The following is an 11,677-nucleotide window of genomic DNA, read 5'->3' on the forward strand; positions in this document are numbered from 1 at the left end:
ACCCCTCCCCCTGCCGGGGGTTGCCACCCTCCTCCGGGGCATCACTCCCACAGCTTGGGCCTCGGTCTGAAGCGTGGTGCCCCTTTTTAGGGGGAATACGACCTCCCGGCCTAACCCCCAAAGTTCACTGCCCCTGGGATAGGGGAAATATGGCCTCCCGGCCTAGTCCAAAGTTCACTGCCCCTGCACTAGGAGAAATACGGCCTCCCGGCCTAGTCCACAGCTCGCAGGCCCAGCGGCCTAGTCCAAAGTGCTTTATCCCAGCCCCCACTCGCCGGGGGTCAGGGAAGCAGGGGTAGGGGGGCCCGGGCCCTCCCTCTCCACCGGGCCCCGACCCAGGGCCCTAGTAGTGGCCGGTGGTTCCCACCACTGGCTCAGCGGGGGCTCCTCCCCGCAACGCCCTGAGCCCTCAGGGGCTTCTACAGCTCCCTGCCCTGGGTCACTTCCTACCCCCTGCCCCGGCCCGTAGCGGTCCCACCTGTCGGCGTTGGTCGGGCGGCTGTACTGGTACTTCCCCGGTCAGCGTTGGAGTGGGCAGGGTCCAGTCCGGCACTCGGGTCACGGGGGGTCGGTTGGCAGCTGCGGCGTTGGGGCCGAGCCCGGCTCACGCTCGGCAGCGGCACGTTCAGCCCTCCTGGCGACTCCCTCTCCGGCAGTTGGACGCTAGCTCCAGCTCAGGCTGCAGTCTGCCCCTTCTGAGCAGGCCCGCAGCCTTTTGTACCTACGCTCCTGTTGGAGCATGCCCAGTAGGGCTGTGTGGGTGGGGCTCTCTCCGCCCCCGGCACCAGGTGGTTTCCCTGGGCTTGAGTGTGAGGCGGGGCCGCCCCGTCAAACACACCCCCCTTAAGTGGGTACCTGCCTCCTCACTTGTTCCCGTCTCCTCTTCCCCCACCCGGGAAAGGAAATCGGTATTCGTGTGCGCCTTCCCTGGGCGATGGGTTATGCTGAAACTGTATGACTGTAAAGACAGATACCACCGCATTAAACGGGGGTTAGTGTCTTTCATGCTATTTAACCATTTCAGGGGGGCATGATCTGTTACCACCTGAAACGTGTTGCCCAATAAATAATATCTTAGGGCGTCTATAGCCCACTTTATTGCCAGTGCCTCCTTTTCTATGGTAGCATTGTTCTGTCCTTCTGGGAAGAGCTTACGGCTCAGATATACTATCGGGTGCTCCCCTCCCTCTGCCTGTTGGGACAGCACTGCCCCCAAACCCTTTCTGATGCATCCGTTTGCAGTAGGAAGGGCTCTGAGAAATCCGGGTGGAACAAGACAGGGGCTTTAGTAAGCTTGTCCTTCAGGGTATGTCTACACTAAAAAGTTAGTTCGAACTAACAGATGTTAGTTCGAACTAACTTTCATAGGCGCTACACTAGCGCTCCGTTAGTTCGAACTTAATTCAAACTAACGGAACGCTTAGTTCAAACTAGGAAAACCTCATTTTATGAGGATTAAGCCTAGTTCGAACTAGCTATTCGAATTAAGGGCTGTGTAGACCCTTAATTCGAACTAGTGGGAGGCTAAGGCTTCCCAGCTTGCCCTGGTGGCCACTCTGGCCAACACCAGGCAAACTTGTCTGCCCCCCTCCTGGCCCCGGAGCCCTTAAAGGGCCACGGGCTGGCTACACAGTTTGTGCCAGTTGCAAGGCTGCCAGCACCCGTGCCAGCACACCCTGCACATGACACCCATGAGCCAGCCACCCGATGCCACCCAGCCCTCCCCCTCTTCCCGGGACCAGCCTGGCAGCTTCCAGGAGCCCGCCCGGGGCCGCAAGAGGCGGGCGCCCGCGTGGTCTAGTGCGGAGATCGTGGACCTCATCGAGATTTGCGGGGAAGCCTCCAATGTCCACGATCTCCGCACTAGTCACAGGAACATGGCTGTCTACGGCCGCATGGCTGACAGCCTGGCCGCCAGGGGCCACCAGCACAGCCGGGAGCAGGTGCGCTGCAAAATCAAGGACCTGCAGCAGTCCTACTCCCGGGCCTGCCTGCCAGGGGCCGACCTGGAGGCCTGCCCCCACTTTCACGCCCTGGACCGCATCCTGGGGGCTCATGCTGTCCCTGCCCCCCGGGACGTGATAGACCCCGGGACAGAGGGACCGCTGCAAGAGACCGAGGAGGAGGAGGAGGAGGGTTCCGAGAGCCAGGAGCCTGCTGGCAGCCTGCCCAGGACCCGGAACCCCCGAGGAACCCCACAGAGCTGCACGCCTGTGTGGTCCGAGGCCAGGGAGGCGTCCACATGTGAGTACCATCGTGCTTCCCTTATGTGTACGGGGGGCTGGGGCAAGAGGGAGCCCCGGGACCGTGTGCCTGGGCCTTGTCCACCACGGAGCAGCAGCTGGGGAGCCTGCAGGGGCCCTGGCCTTGCAGAGGGGAGCTGGGTTTCACACACCTGGGCCCCTGGGGTAATTGACCGCTGTTCTTGTTACACCACAGCCGCAGCACCTGTGACTGCAGGGCGCACCACCCCGCCTGCAGCAGCCGCCCGCGCCTGGGCCAGCAGGAGAGCCAGGAACCAAGAGGAGAACCAGAGGCGGCACCTCCAGTTCCTGGAGCAACAGCTCCGTCTCCAGGACCACTGGGTCCAGAAGGACCTGGGGCTGCACTGGAGGAGTTTGGAGGCCCTGGAGGAGCAGGGCCGTGCCCTGCGAGGCCACCTCCAGAGCCTGCTGGACCGCTTCCCAATTCCTCCTGCTCCTGCTCCACCTGCTCCCCCTCAGGCTCCCCCTGCTCCTCCTCCTCCCCCTGGTCCCCCTGCTCCCCCTCCTGCTCCTGCTTCCTCCACACCCCCCGTCCCTCCTGTCCCACCCTCCACAACCATTCCCCACCGACGCCCCCGGACCCACAGTGTGGCGAGATGGGCGAGGCAGCCGGAACCCCACCCCTGAGCTTTCCTTTCCCTTCCTCCCTTCCCTCCCCTTCCTGCTCCCTCATCCCAGGTTTCCTCCTCCCCTCTTCCACCCTTTTTCCTCCCTCCCCCCACCCCAGTAATGTTAAATAAAAAGACATTTTTGTTTGAAAAACAGGTGTCTTTATTTAACAGTAGGTAGGGAGGGGAAAGGAGAAGGGGGGTTGGGTGGAAGAAGGCCCCAGTGGGGCATGCAAGGGAGAGGTCAGTCCTCCTCCTCCACCAGGAAGCTCTCCCGCAGGGCTTCCCGGATCCGGACGGCCCCCCGCTGGGCTTCCCGGACGGCGGTGGTGTGGAGCTGACCGTAGTGTCCAGCCATGCGGTCAGCCTCAGCCATCCAGGCTGGCAGGAAAGCCTCCCCCTTTCGCTCACATAAATTGTGGAGCACACAACATGCTGCCACCACGGGAAGGATGTTGTGCTCAGCCAGGTCCAGACGGGTGAGGAGGCAACGAAAGCGGGCTTTCAGTCACCCGAAGGCCCCCTCCACCACGATGCGGGCCCTGGTCTGCCTGGCATTGAAGGCCTGGCAGGAGGGATTGAGGTGCCCCGTGTAGGGCTTCATCAGCCACAGCTGCAGTGGGTAGGCGGCATCCCCCACCAGGCACACGGGCATGTTCACGTCCCCAACCCTGATGTGGCGGTCGGGGAAGAAGGTCCCGTCCTGCAGCCACTGGCACACGGAGGAATTGCGGTACACCCAGGCATCGTGTGCTTTGCCGGACCAGCCCACATTAATGTCCGTGAACTGGCCCCGGTGGTCACACACGGCCTGCAGGATCACGGAGAAGTACCCCTTGCGGTTGACCCCTTGCGGTTGACGCCTGGTGTTCCAGGGCACGGATGGGGATGTGCGTCCTGTCAATGGCCCCCCCCCACAGTTGGGGAAGCCGAGGGCGCCGAATCCCCGGATGACGGCGTCCGGGTCGGCGAGGCGGACCACCCTGTGGAGCAGCACCCGGTTGATGGCCTAGACCACCTGCGGAGAGAGACATAGCAAAGCGCCAATCAGTGGGACGCCCGGGTGGCTGGAAGCATTCGTGCCCTGGCAGTGCCCCGCGCCCCACTCCCGGAAGCAACCACCCTGGCGGCGTGTAGTACGGCCGGGACAGACCGACCCCTCCAGTGCGGGGCACTTTCGCCTCTTCCCGGCCCCCCTTTGTCCCTGGGGTGGCCCATCCCCTCCTCGCAGTCCCCCTCCTTCCCGGTGCAGCGGCCGACGAGTGCCATACCTGCATGAGCACCGCTCTGACGGTGGATCTCCCCACGCCGAACTGGTTTCCGACAGATCGGTAGCTGTCCGGCGTGGAGAGCTTCCAGAGGGCGATGGCCACCCGCTTCTGGAGGGGGATGGTGGGCCTCATGTGAGTGTCCCTTCTGCACAGGGCAGGGGCGAGCCACTCGCAGAGCTCCAGGAAGGTGTCCCTCCTCATCCTGAAGTTCTGGGTCCACTGTCGGTCTTCCCAGCACTCCAGGACGATCCGGTTCCACCAGTCGGTGCTGGTGTCCAGATGCCAGAAGTGGCGGGGCACGCCGGTGCCAGGGCACCGCCGCGGCTCCTCCACGGCCCCCAGGGCGGCCAGGCGGAGAGGCAGGGGGCTGACGTGCACCAGGTGGTGCCAGGGAGCCTCGAGCCATTGGTGGCAGGCTTGCAGTAGCAAGTCCAGAAAGTGCACCAGAAGGTGCAGGGCGAGCTCTGGCTCCATGTTGCCTCCTGCGGCGGCGTCCCCGAAGGGAAGCACCGACACAGACGGGCACAGAGACCAACGCTTTGCTGTCCCTCGGCGAGGTTGGCAAGCAAGCAGGAAAAGCTGAGAACCGGCTGTCCGGGGGGGTCCCTTTAAGCACGAGCCTCAGATAGCCTCAGACAGCAGCCACACAAAGCAACTACTGACCTGATGCCCTGCCAGAACTGGTTTCAGCCGCCCTTAAATGCCCCCCTGCGTCCAATCAGTGTGGATGCACTAGTTCAAATTAGCAAAACGCTAATTCGAACTAGTTTTTAGTTCTAGATGCGTTAGTTCTAATTAGCTTTGTTCGAATTAACTAATTCGAACTAAGTTAGTTCGAATTAGCGCTGTAGTGTAGACGTACCCTCAGTGTCCTGAAATCCACCTCGCAGTCTGCTGACCATCGTACCTTGTTCGGCTGGGTACTTTTTGTGAAGTCAGATAAAGGGGCTGCGATGTCTTCAAAACCTGGAATAAACCGGTGATAGTACCCCGCGAGTCCCAAGAACTGGCGTACCTGCTTTTTGGTTGCTGGTGTCTTACACTCCTGTACTGCTTTCACTTTGTCCACCAGTGGTCGTACTGTCCCTTGCTCGACAGTGTACCCCAAGTAGGTTACTTCCCGGCGTCCCCGCTGGCATTTTCGCGGGTTGGCTGTGAGGCCAGCCTCCTTCAGGGATTTCAATACGGCTTCTAAATGCTGTAGATGGGTCGTCCACGTTGGGCTATAGATCACTACGTCATCTATATATGCGGCTGTATAGGCGTGATGGGGCTGTAACAATCGGTCCATTAATTGCTGGAATGTGGCCGCCGCCCCATGCAGTCCAAATGGCATGGTCACGAATTGAAACAGGCCCCAGGGAAGGCCGTTTTCTCCTTAGAAGCTGGTGTCAGGGGGATCTGCCAATACCCTTTCGTCATGTCCAGGATGGAGAAGTAGTCCGCTTGGCCGAGCCGTTCTAAGAGCTCCTCGGTCCGGGGTATTGGGTAGGCATCGAACCACGAGATGGCATTAACTTTTCGAGAATCAATGCAAAATCGCGTCGTGCCGTCTGGTTTTGGGACTAGAACTATGGGACTCCTCCACTCACTATGGGATTCCTCCACCACTCCAATCTCTAGCATTGTCTGGAGTTCCCGCTGGACTGTTTGCCACATCTTCCTAGGTAGGGGCCTGTGTTGGTCTCGCACTTTATGGCCTGGCCGGGTAGCGATGTGCGGTGCAGATGCGGCCGGGTTGAGTGGAGAAAAACTGTGCGAACCCCTGGGCCACCCGCTGTAATTCTCCCTGCTGTATCAGATTTAACTCCGGGCCCATCGTTACCTGAGCGTCCCCCTGGAGGTCTTCTACAGCTGGCCCGAGCTCTGGATCTGGGGGATATGGAGTGACCAGTAGTCCTTCGGCCGTCTTCCACTCCTTCAGGAGGTTGATGTGGTATACTCGTACCTCTCTCCTCCTCCCTGGCAGCCTCACTTCGTAGTCCACCGTTCCTATTCGCCGGACCACCTCGAAGGGGCCTTGCCATCGGGCCAGTAGCTTGGACTCCCGGGATGGCAGTAGGATGAGGACGTGGTCCCCTGGTTCAAAAGAGCGGAGTTTGGCCCCTTGGTTGTAATACCGGGCTTGGACTTCCTGCGCCTGTAGGAGGTTAGCCTTGGCAAATTCCCCTACCTTCCGCAGGCGTTCCCGCAGCTGTAAGATATAGGGTACTGTTCCTTGGATGCGTGATTCTTGTTCTTCCCAACTTTCTCGTAAAAGGTCGAGTATTCCCCTCGGCTGTCACCCATACAGGAGTTCAAATGGGGAGAAACCCGTCGACACCTGGGGGACCTCCCAAATGGCAAATAACAGGGCTGGTAGGAGCTTGTCCCACTGTCGAAGGTCCTCAGTCACAAACTTACGCAACATCGTCTTTAACGTTTGGTTAAAACGCTCCACCAGGCCGTCTGTCTGGGGGTGGTAAACCATCGTCCTCAGAGGGTGGATGTTCAGATAGTTCTGCCATCAGTCGGGATGACACATTGGTCCCCTGGTCGGTCAGGACCTCCTTCGGTATCCCTACTCGCGCAAATAGTTTAAAAAGTTCCTCTGCGAGAGTGCGGGCGGTGGTATTGCGTAGTGGAAACGCTTCTGGGTAACGCGTGGCGTAGTCCACCACCACCATAATGTACTGACAGCCCGAAATGACCTTTTCTAGGTGTCCCACCCAGTCCAGCCCGATCCTTTCAAAGGGGATCCCTATCACGGGCAGTGCCACCAGCGGGGCTTTCGGCACCCCCTTTCTACTAGTGAGTTGGCACTCGGGACAGGATTCACAGAAGGTCCGCACGGCGTGGTGTATGCCCGGCCAAAAAAACCTCATCCCTATCCGTTGTAGGGTCTTTTCTCATCCGAGATGGCCAGCCCAAGGCAGCCGGTGCGCCAGCCGGAGCACAGCATTCCTAAATTTGTGGGGGACCAGGAGCTGCCAGATGTCCTCCCCCGTCTGGGGTTCCCGGACCACCCTATATAGCCGATCCGCCTTCACGCAGAACCGTGGGCCTTGTGGCTTACGGGGGTCTTGGCTTGCCCCCTCCCCTGGGTCTTGTACCTGCTTCCAAACTCGACTCAAGGTCTGGTCTTCCCTCTGTTCTCTCATGAAGTCGCCCTCTACTACCAGGGTCTCGACTTCGTCCTCCCAGGCAGGGTGATCTCCCCTGGTCGGTGGCAGGTCCGTCGCTTGGCCCGGGGTCAGCCTCTCCTCCCTCCCTAGACTCTTGCCTTGGGCGGCCTCCTCCAGGTCGGGTGGAGGGGTGCCAGGCCCTGGCACTGACTGCTGACCCCACTCTCGCAACACCCAGCCTAGGTCTCTCCAGTCTCGGCCTAATATCACGGGGTAGGCTAACGTGGGGACCAACCCCACGCTGTAGACCCCCACATCCCAGCCATCATCTAGCCGTACCCATGCTGTCGGATACGCCCGTACGTCCCCATGTACACATAACAACTGGATGGGGGCCCCTGCTGGCTCTGGCTCGGATATTAGGTCAGCCCTAACTAGGGTCTGGCTGCACCCTGAGTCCACCAGCGTCACCGTGGGGTTCCCTTCCACCCTGAGTCTCACCATCATTTTAGCGGGATCCACTGGCCCCATTCCGGGCTCTTCAGTCAGTGCTTGCCCAAAGGGGCAGGCCCCGCAGGGCCCCGGCCTTCCCTGGGCCCACAACTGGCCAGCGACCTCCCGCTCCCAGCGGTCCTGTCGCTCCCGTAACCCCGCTAACTGCCTCTGCAGTTCGGTCAGGTATCCTTCTTGCTGCTGTCGCCAGGTCAACAACCCCCCGCTCTGTCTCTGGGGCGCTATTTGCCCTGGATTAGCAACCCCCTTTTCCAGCCCCTCTGCTCAGGGGCAGGGATCAATACCCACATTCTCCACCATGTGTCGGGTCCCCCCCCCTTGCCGTGGGTTGCCACTCTCCTCTGGGGCATCACTCCCACAGCTTGGGCCTCGGCCCGAAGCGTGGTGCCCCTTTTTAGGGGGAATACGACCTCCCGGCCTAACCCCCAAAGTTCACTGCCCCTGGGATAGGGGAAATATGGCCTCCCGGCCTAGTCCAAAGTTCACTGCCCCTGCACTAGGAGAAATACGGCCTCCCGGCCTAGTCCACAGCTCGCAGGCCCAGCGGCCTAGTCCAAAGTGCTTTATCCCAGCCCCCACTCGCCGGGGGTCAGGGAAGCAGGGGTAGGGGGGCCCAGGCCCTCCCTCTCCACCGGCCCCCGACCCAGGGCCCTAGTAGTGGCGGGTGGTTCCCACCACTGGCTCGGCGGGGGCTCCTCCCCGCAACGCCCTGAGCCCTCAGGGGCTTCTACAGCTCCCTGCCCTGGGTCACTTCCTACCCCCTGCCCCCGGCCCGTAGCGGTCCCACCTGTCGGCGTTGGTCGGGCGGCTGTACTGGTACTTCCCCGGTCAGCGTTGGAGTGGGCAGGGTCCAGTCCGGCACTCGGGTCACGGGGGGTCGGTTGGCGGCTGCGGCGTTGGGGCCGAGCCCGGCTCACGCTCGGCAGTGGCACGTTCAGCCCTCCTGGCGACTCCCTCCAGGCTAGCTCCAGCTCAGGCTGCAGTCTGCCCCTTCTGAGCAGGCCCGCAGCCTTTTGTACCTACGCTCCTGTTGGAGCATGCCCAGTAGGGCTGTGTGGGTGGGGCTCTCTCCGCCCCCGGCACCAGGTGGTTTCCCTGGGCTTGAGTGCGGGGCGGGGCCACCACGTCACGGGTACTCTCAGTTTGAATTTGGCCAAAAGTTAGCACAAGTAAATTTTAAAAAAACAAAAGTATATGATTTTCTCAACTAACAGAAACTGTTTTTCAATATTGACTCACAACATTATGCTTTGTGAGAGAATTTGAAAAAGAGAAATCGTGAGCACAGTATGCCTTCCTGTTGCTGCATGTAAACAAGATAATACTATTCTGCACCTCAAAAGGCTTTGTTGTAATTACCTAAATTAAAGGAGGCAGTAGCTGTTTTAATTCCAAATTCCCTTATTTGGGTGGATGGGTTTTAAAATATACTTTGGCTTTGTGTTAAATTTTCCTGCCATCTCGCTCCCTTTATCCTTCCTCCCATCCCCACACACCCAAACAGAAAAAAATATCAAAGGAAACACAGGTTGCATCATCATAAGAACAACATGATCTCTAAAAAAAACAATATCAGAGGAATTAATCTGAAGTGGGTTTTACCTGCTGAAGCTGATGCCCTAGTACATCTGTTTGTCTAAGGACTCCTCATTGTTTTTGCAGATACAGACTAAACACAGCTATCCCTCTGAGACTATGACCTAGTTCTCTATAGAGTTGTGCTGAAGCAACATAATGGCCCCCTTGTAAAGTCCATACTACTGAGAGGAGCTAGACTCTTTTTTAGCCAAGATTCAAGCTAATTTCAATTTAAAGCCAACTTTCAATCAACCTAAAACCAGATCTATCTACTTAAAACTTCAAATGACAGATCTTTTCTCAGGATTCAGTTTTTCTTCATATCTTTCAAACAAACTACACAACGTATTTTGAATATATTGGACTTCAAACACTTTAATCTGCTTTTCAAAAGTGCTCTCCTAGTGTGCGTCTAGACTACATTGCTTTTCTCGAAAAAGGGATGTAAATTAGACACTTCGAAATTGCAAATGTTGCTGGGATTTAAATTTCCCATGCTTCATTTGCATAATGGCGGCCAGGGTTTTTTTTCAACACGGGCCTTTTTGATAGAAAAATGGCAGTTTAGATGGGATCCTGACCAAAGGAAGGAAAGAGAGTAATAAAATACACACCTTGGACTTCAAAAAAGCAGATTTTGACTCCCTCAGAGATCTGATGGAAAGAATCCCCTGGGATGTTAACATGAAGGGGAAAGGAGTCCAGGACAGCTGGCAGTATTTTAAAGAAGCCTTATTGAAGGCACAGAAAGAAACCATCCCGACGCGTAGCAAGAGAGGCAAACCTGGTAGGAGACCGGATTGGCTTACAGGGGAAATCCTTGGTGAACTTAAGCACAAAAAGGAAGCTTACAGAAAGTGGAAACTTGGACAAATGACTAGGGAGGAGTTTAAATGTATAGTTCGAGAATGCCGGGGGGCTATCAGGAAGGCGAAAGCGCAAATGGAGTTGCGACTGGCTAAGGATGTGAAGGATAACAAGAAAGGTTTCTACAGGCATGTCAACAAGAAGAAGGTGATCAGAGAGGGTGTGCAGTCCCTAATGGATGAAGGAGGTAACCTAGTTACAGAGGATGTGGGGAAAGCTGAAGTACTCAATGCTTTCTTTGCCTCTGTATTCACGGACAAGGTCGGCTCCTGGACTTCTGTGCTAAGCGACGCAAGATGGGAAGAAGATGGACAGCCCTTGGTGGGTAAAGAACAGGTTAGGAACTATTTAGAAAAACTAAACATACACAAATCCATGGGTCCAGACTTAATGCACCTGAGGGTACTGAAGGAGTTGGCAAATGTCATTAAGGAGCCTTTGGCCATTATCTTTGAAAAGTCGTGGAGATCGGGTGAAATCCCGGATGATTGGAAAAAGGCAAATGTAGTGCCCATCTTCAAAAAAGGGAAGAAGGACGATCCAGGGAACTATAGGCCGGTCAGTCTTACCTCGGTTCCTGGAAAAATCATGGAAGGGATCCTAAAGGAATCCATTTTGAGACACTTGAATGAGAGGAAAGTGATCAGGAATAGTCAGCATGGATTCACATGGGTGGACATGGGAAAGTCAGTGGATGTTATATACCTTGACTTTAGCAAGGCTTTTGATACGGTCTCCCACAATATTCTTGCCAGCAAGTTAAGGTAATGCGGATTGGATAAATGGACGGTAAGATGGATAGAAAGATGGCTAGAAGGCCGGGCCCAGCGGGTAGTGATCAATGGTTCGATGTCAGGATGGCGGTCGGTTTCTAGTGGAGTGCCCCAAGGTTCGGTTCTAGGACCGGTTTTGTTCAATATCTTTATTAATGACCTGGATGAGGGGATAGATTGCACCCTCAGCAAGTTTGCAGATGACACTAAGCTGGGGGGAGAGGTAGATACGCTTAAGGGCAGAGATAGGGTCCAGAGTGACTTAGACAAATTGGAGGATTGGGCCACTAGAAATCTCATGAGATTCAACAAAGACAAGTGTAGAGTCCTGCACTTGGGACGGAAGAATCCCAAGCATAGTTACAGGCTGGGGACCAACCAGTTAAGTAGTAGTTCTGCAGAAAAGGACCTGGGGGTTACAGTGGATGAGAAGCTAGATATGAGTCAACAGTGTGCCCTTGTAGCCAAGAAGGCTAATGGCATATTAGGCTGCATTAAGAGGAGCATTGCCAGCAGATCCAGAGATGTCATTATTCCCCTTTATTCAGCTTTGGTGAGGCCACATCTGGAGTACTGTGTCCAGTTCTGGGCCCCCCACTACAAAAAGGATGCGGACGCATTGGAGAGGGTCCAGCGGAGGGCAACCAAAATGACTAGGGGTCTGGAGCATATGCCCTACGAGGAGAGGCTGAGGGACTT

The 11,677-nt window shown here is 56.9% G+C and overlaps 1 protein-coding gene across 1 annotated transcript; it reads right to left on the reverse strand.

Annotated features, from left to right (window-relative positions):
• Positions 1-3,041: 3,041 nt before the first annotated feature.
• LOC149523985 (uncharacterized) lies at positions 3,042-10,591 on the reverse strand. The gene is made up of 2 exons (XM_089780071.1): positions 4,144-10,591; positions 3,042-3,890 (listed from the first exon to the last, which is right to left on the reverse strand). Exons 1-2 carry the CDS (start codon positions 4,615-4,617, stop codon positions 3,882-3,884), a joined length of 483 nt encoding a protein of 160 aa, XP_089636197.1. The 5' UTR covers positions 4,618-10,591; the 3' UTR covers positions 3,042-3,881.
• Between the last annotated feature and the right edge of the window lie 1,086 nt (positions 10,592-11,677).

This window comes from Pelodiscus sinensis, chromosome 8, assembly GCF_052426305.1.
Source record: "Pelodiscus sinensis isolate ZL-2025 chromosome 8, ASM5242630v1, whole genome shotgun sequence".
In the NCBI taxonomy this organism is placed as follows: Eukaryota; Metazoa; Chordata; order Testudines; family Trionychidae; genus Pelodiscus; species Pelodiscus sinensis.

What these genes read in the sequence shown, in the direction of transcription:
- LOC149523985 (XM_089780071.1), bottom strand. Translation starts at nt 4,617, where the DNA reads ATGGAGCCAGAGCTCGCCCTGCACCTTCTGGTGCACTTTCTGGACTTG.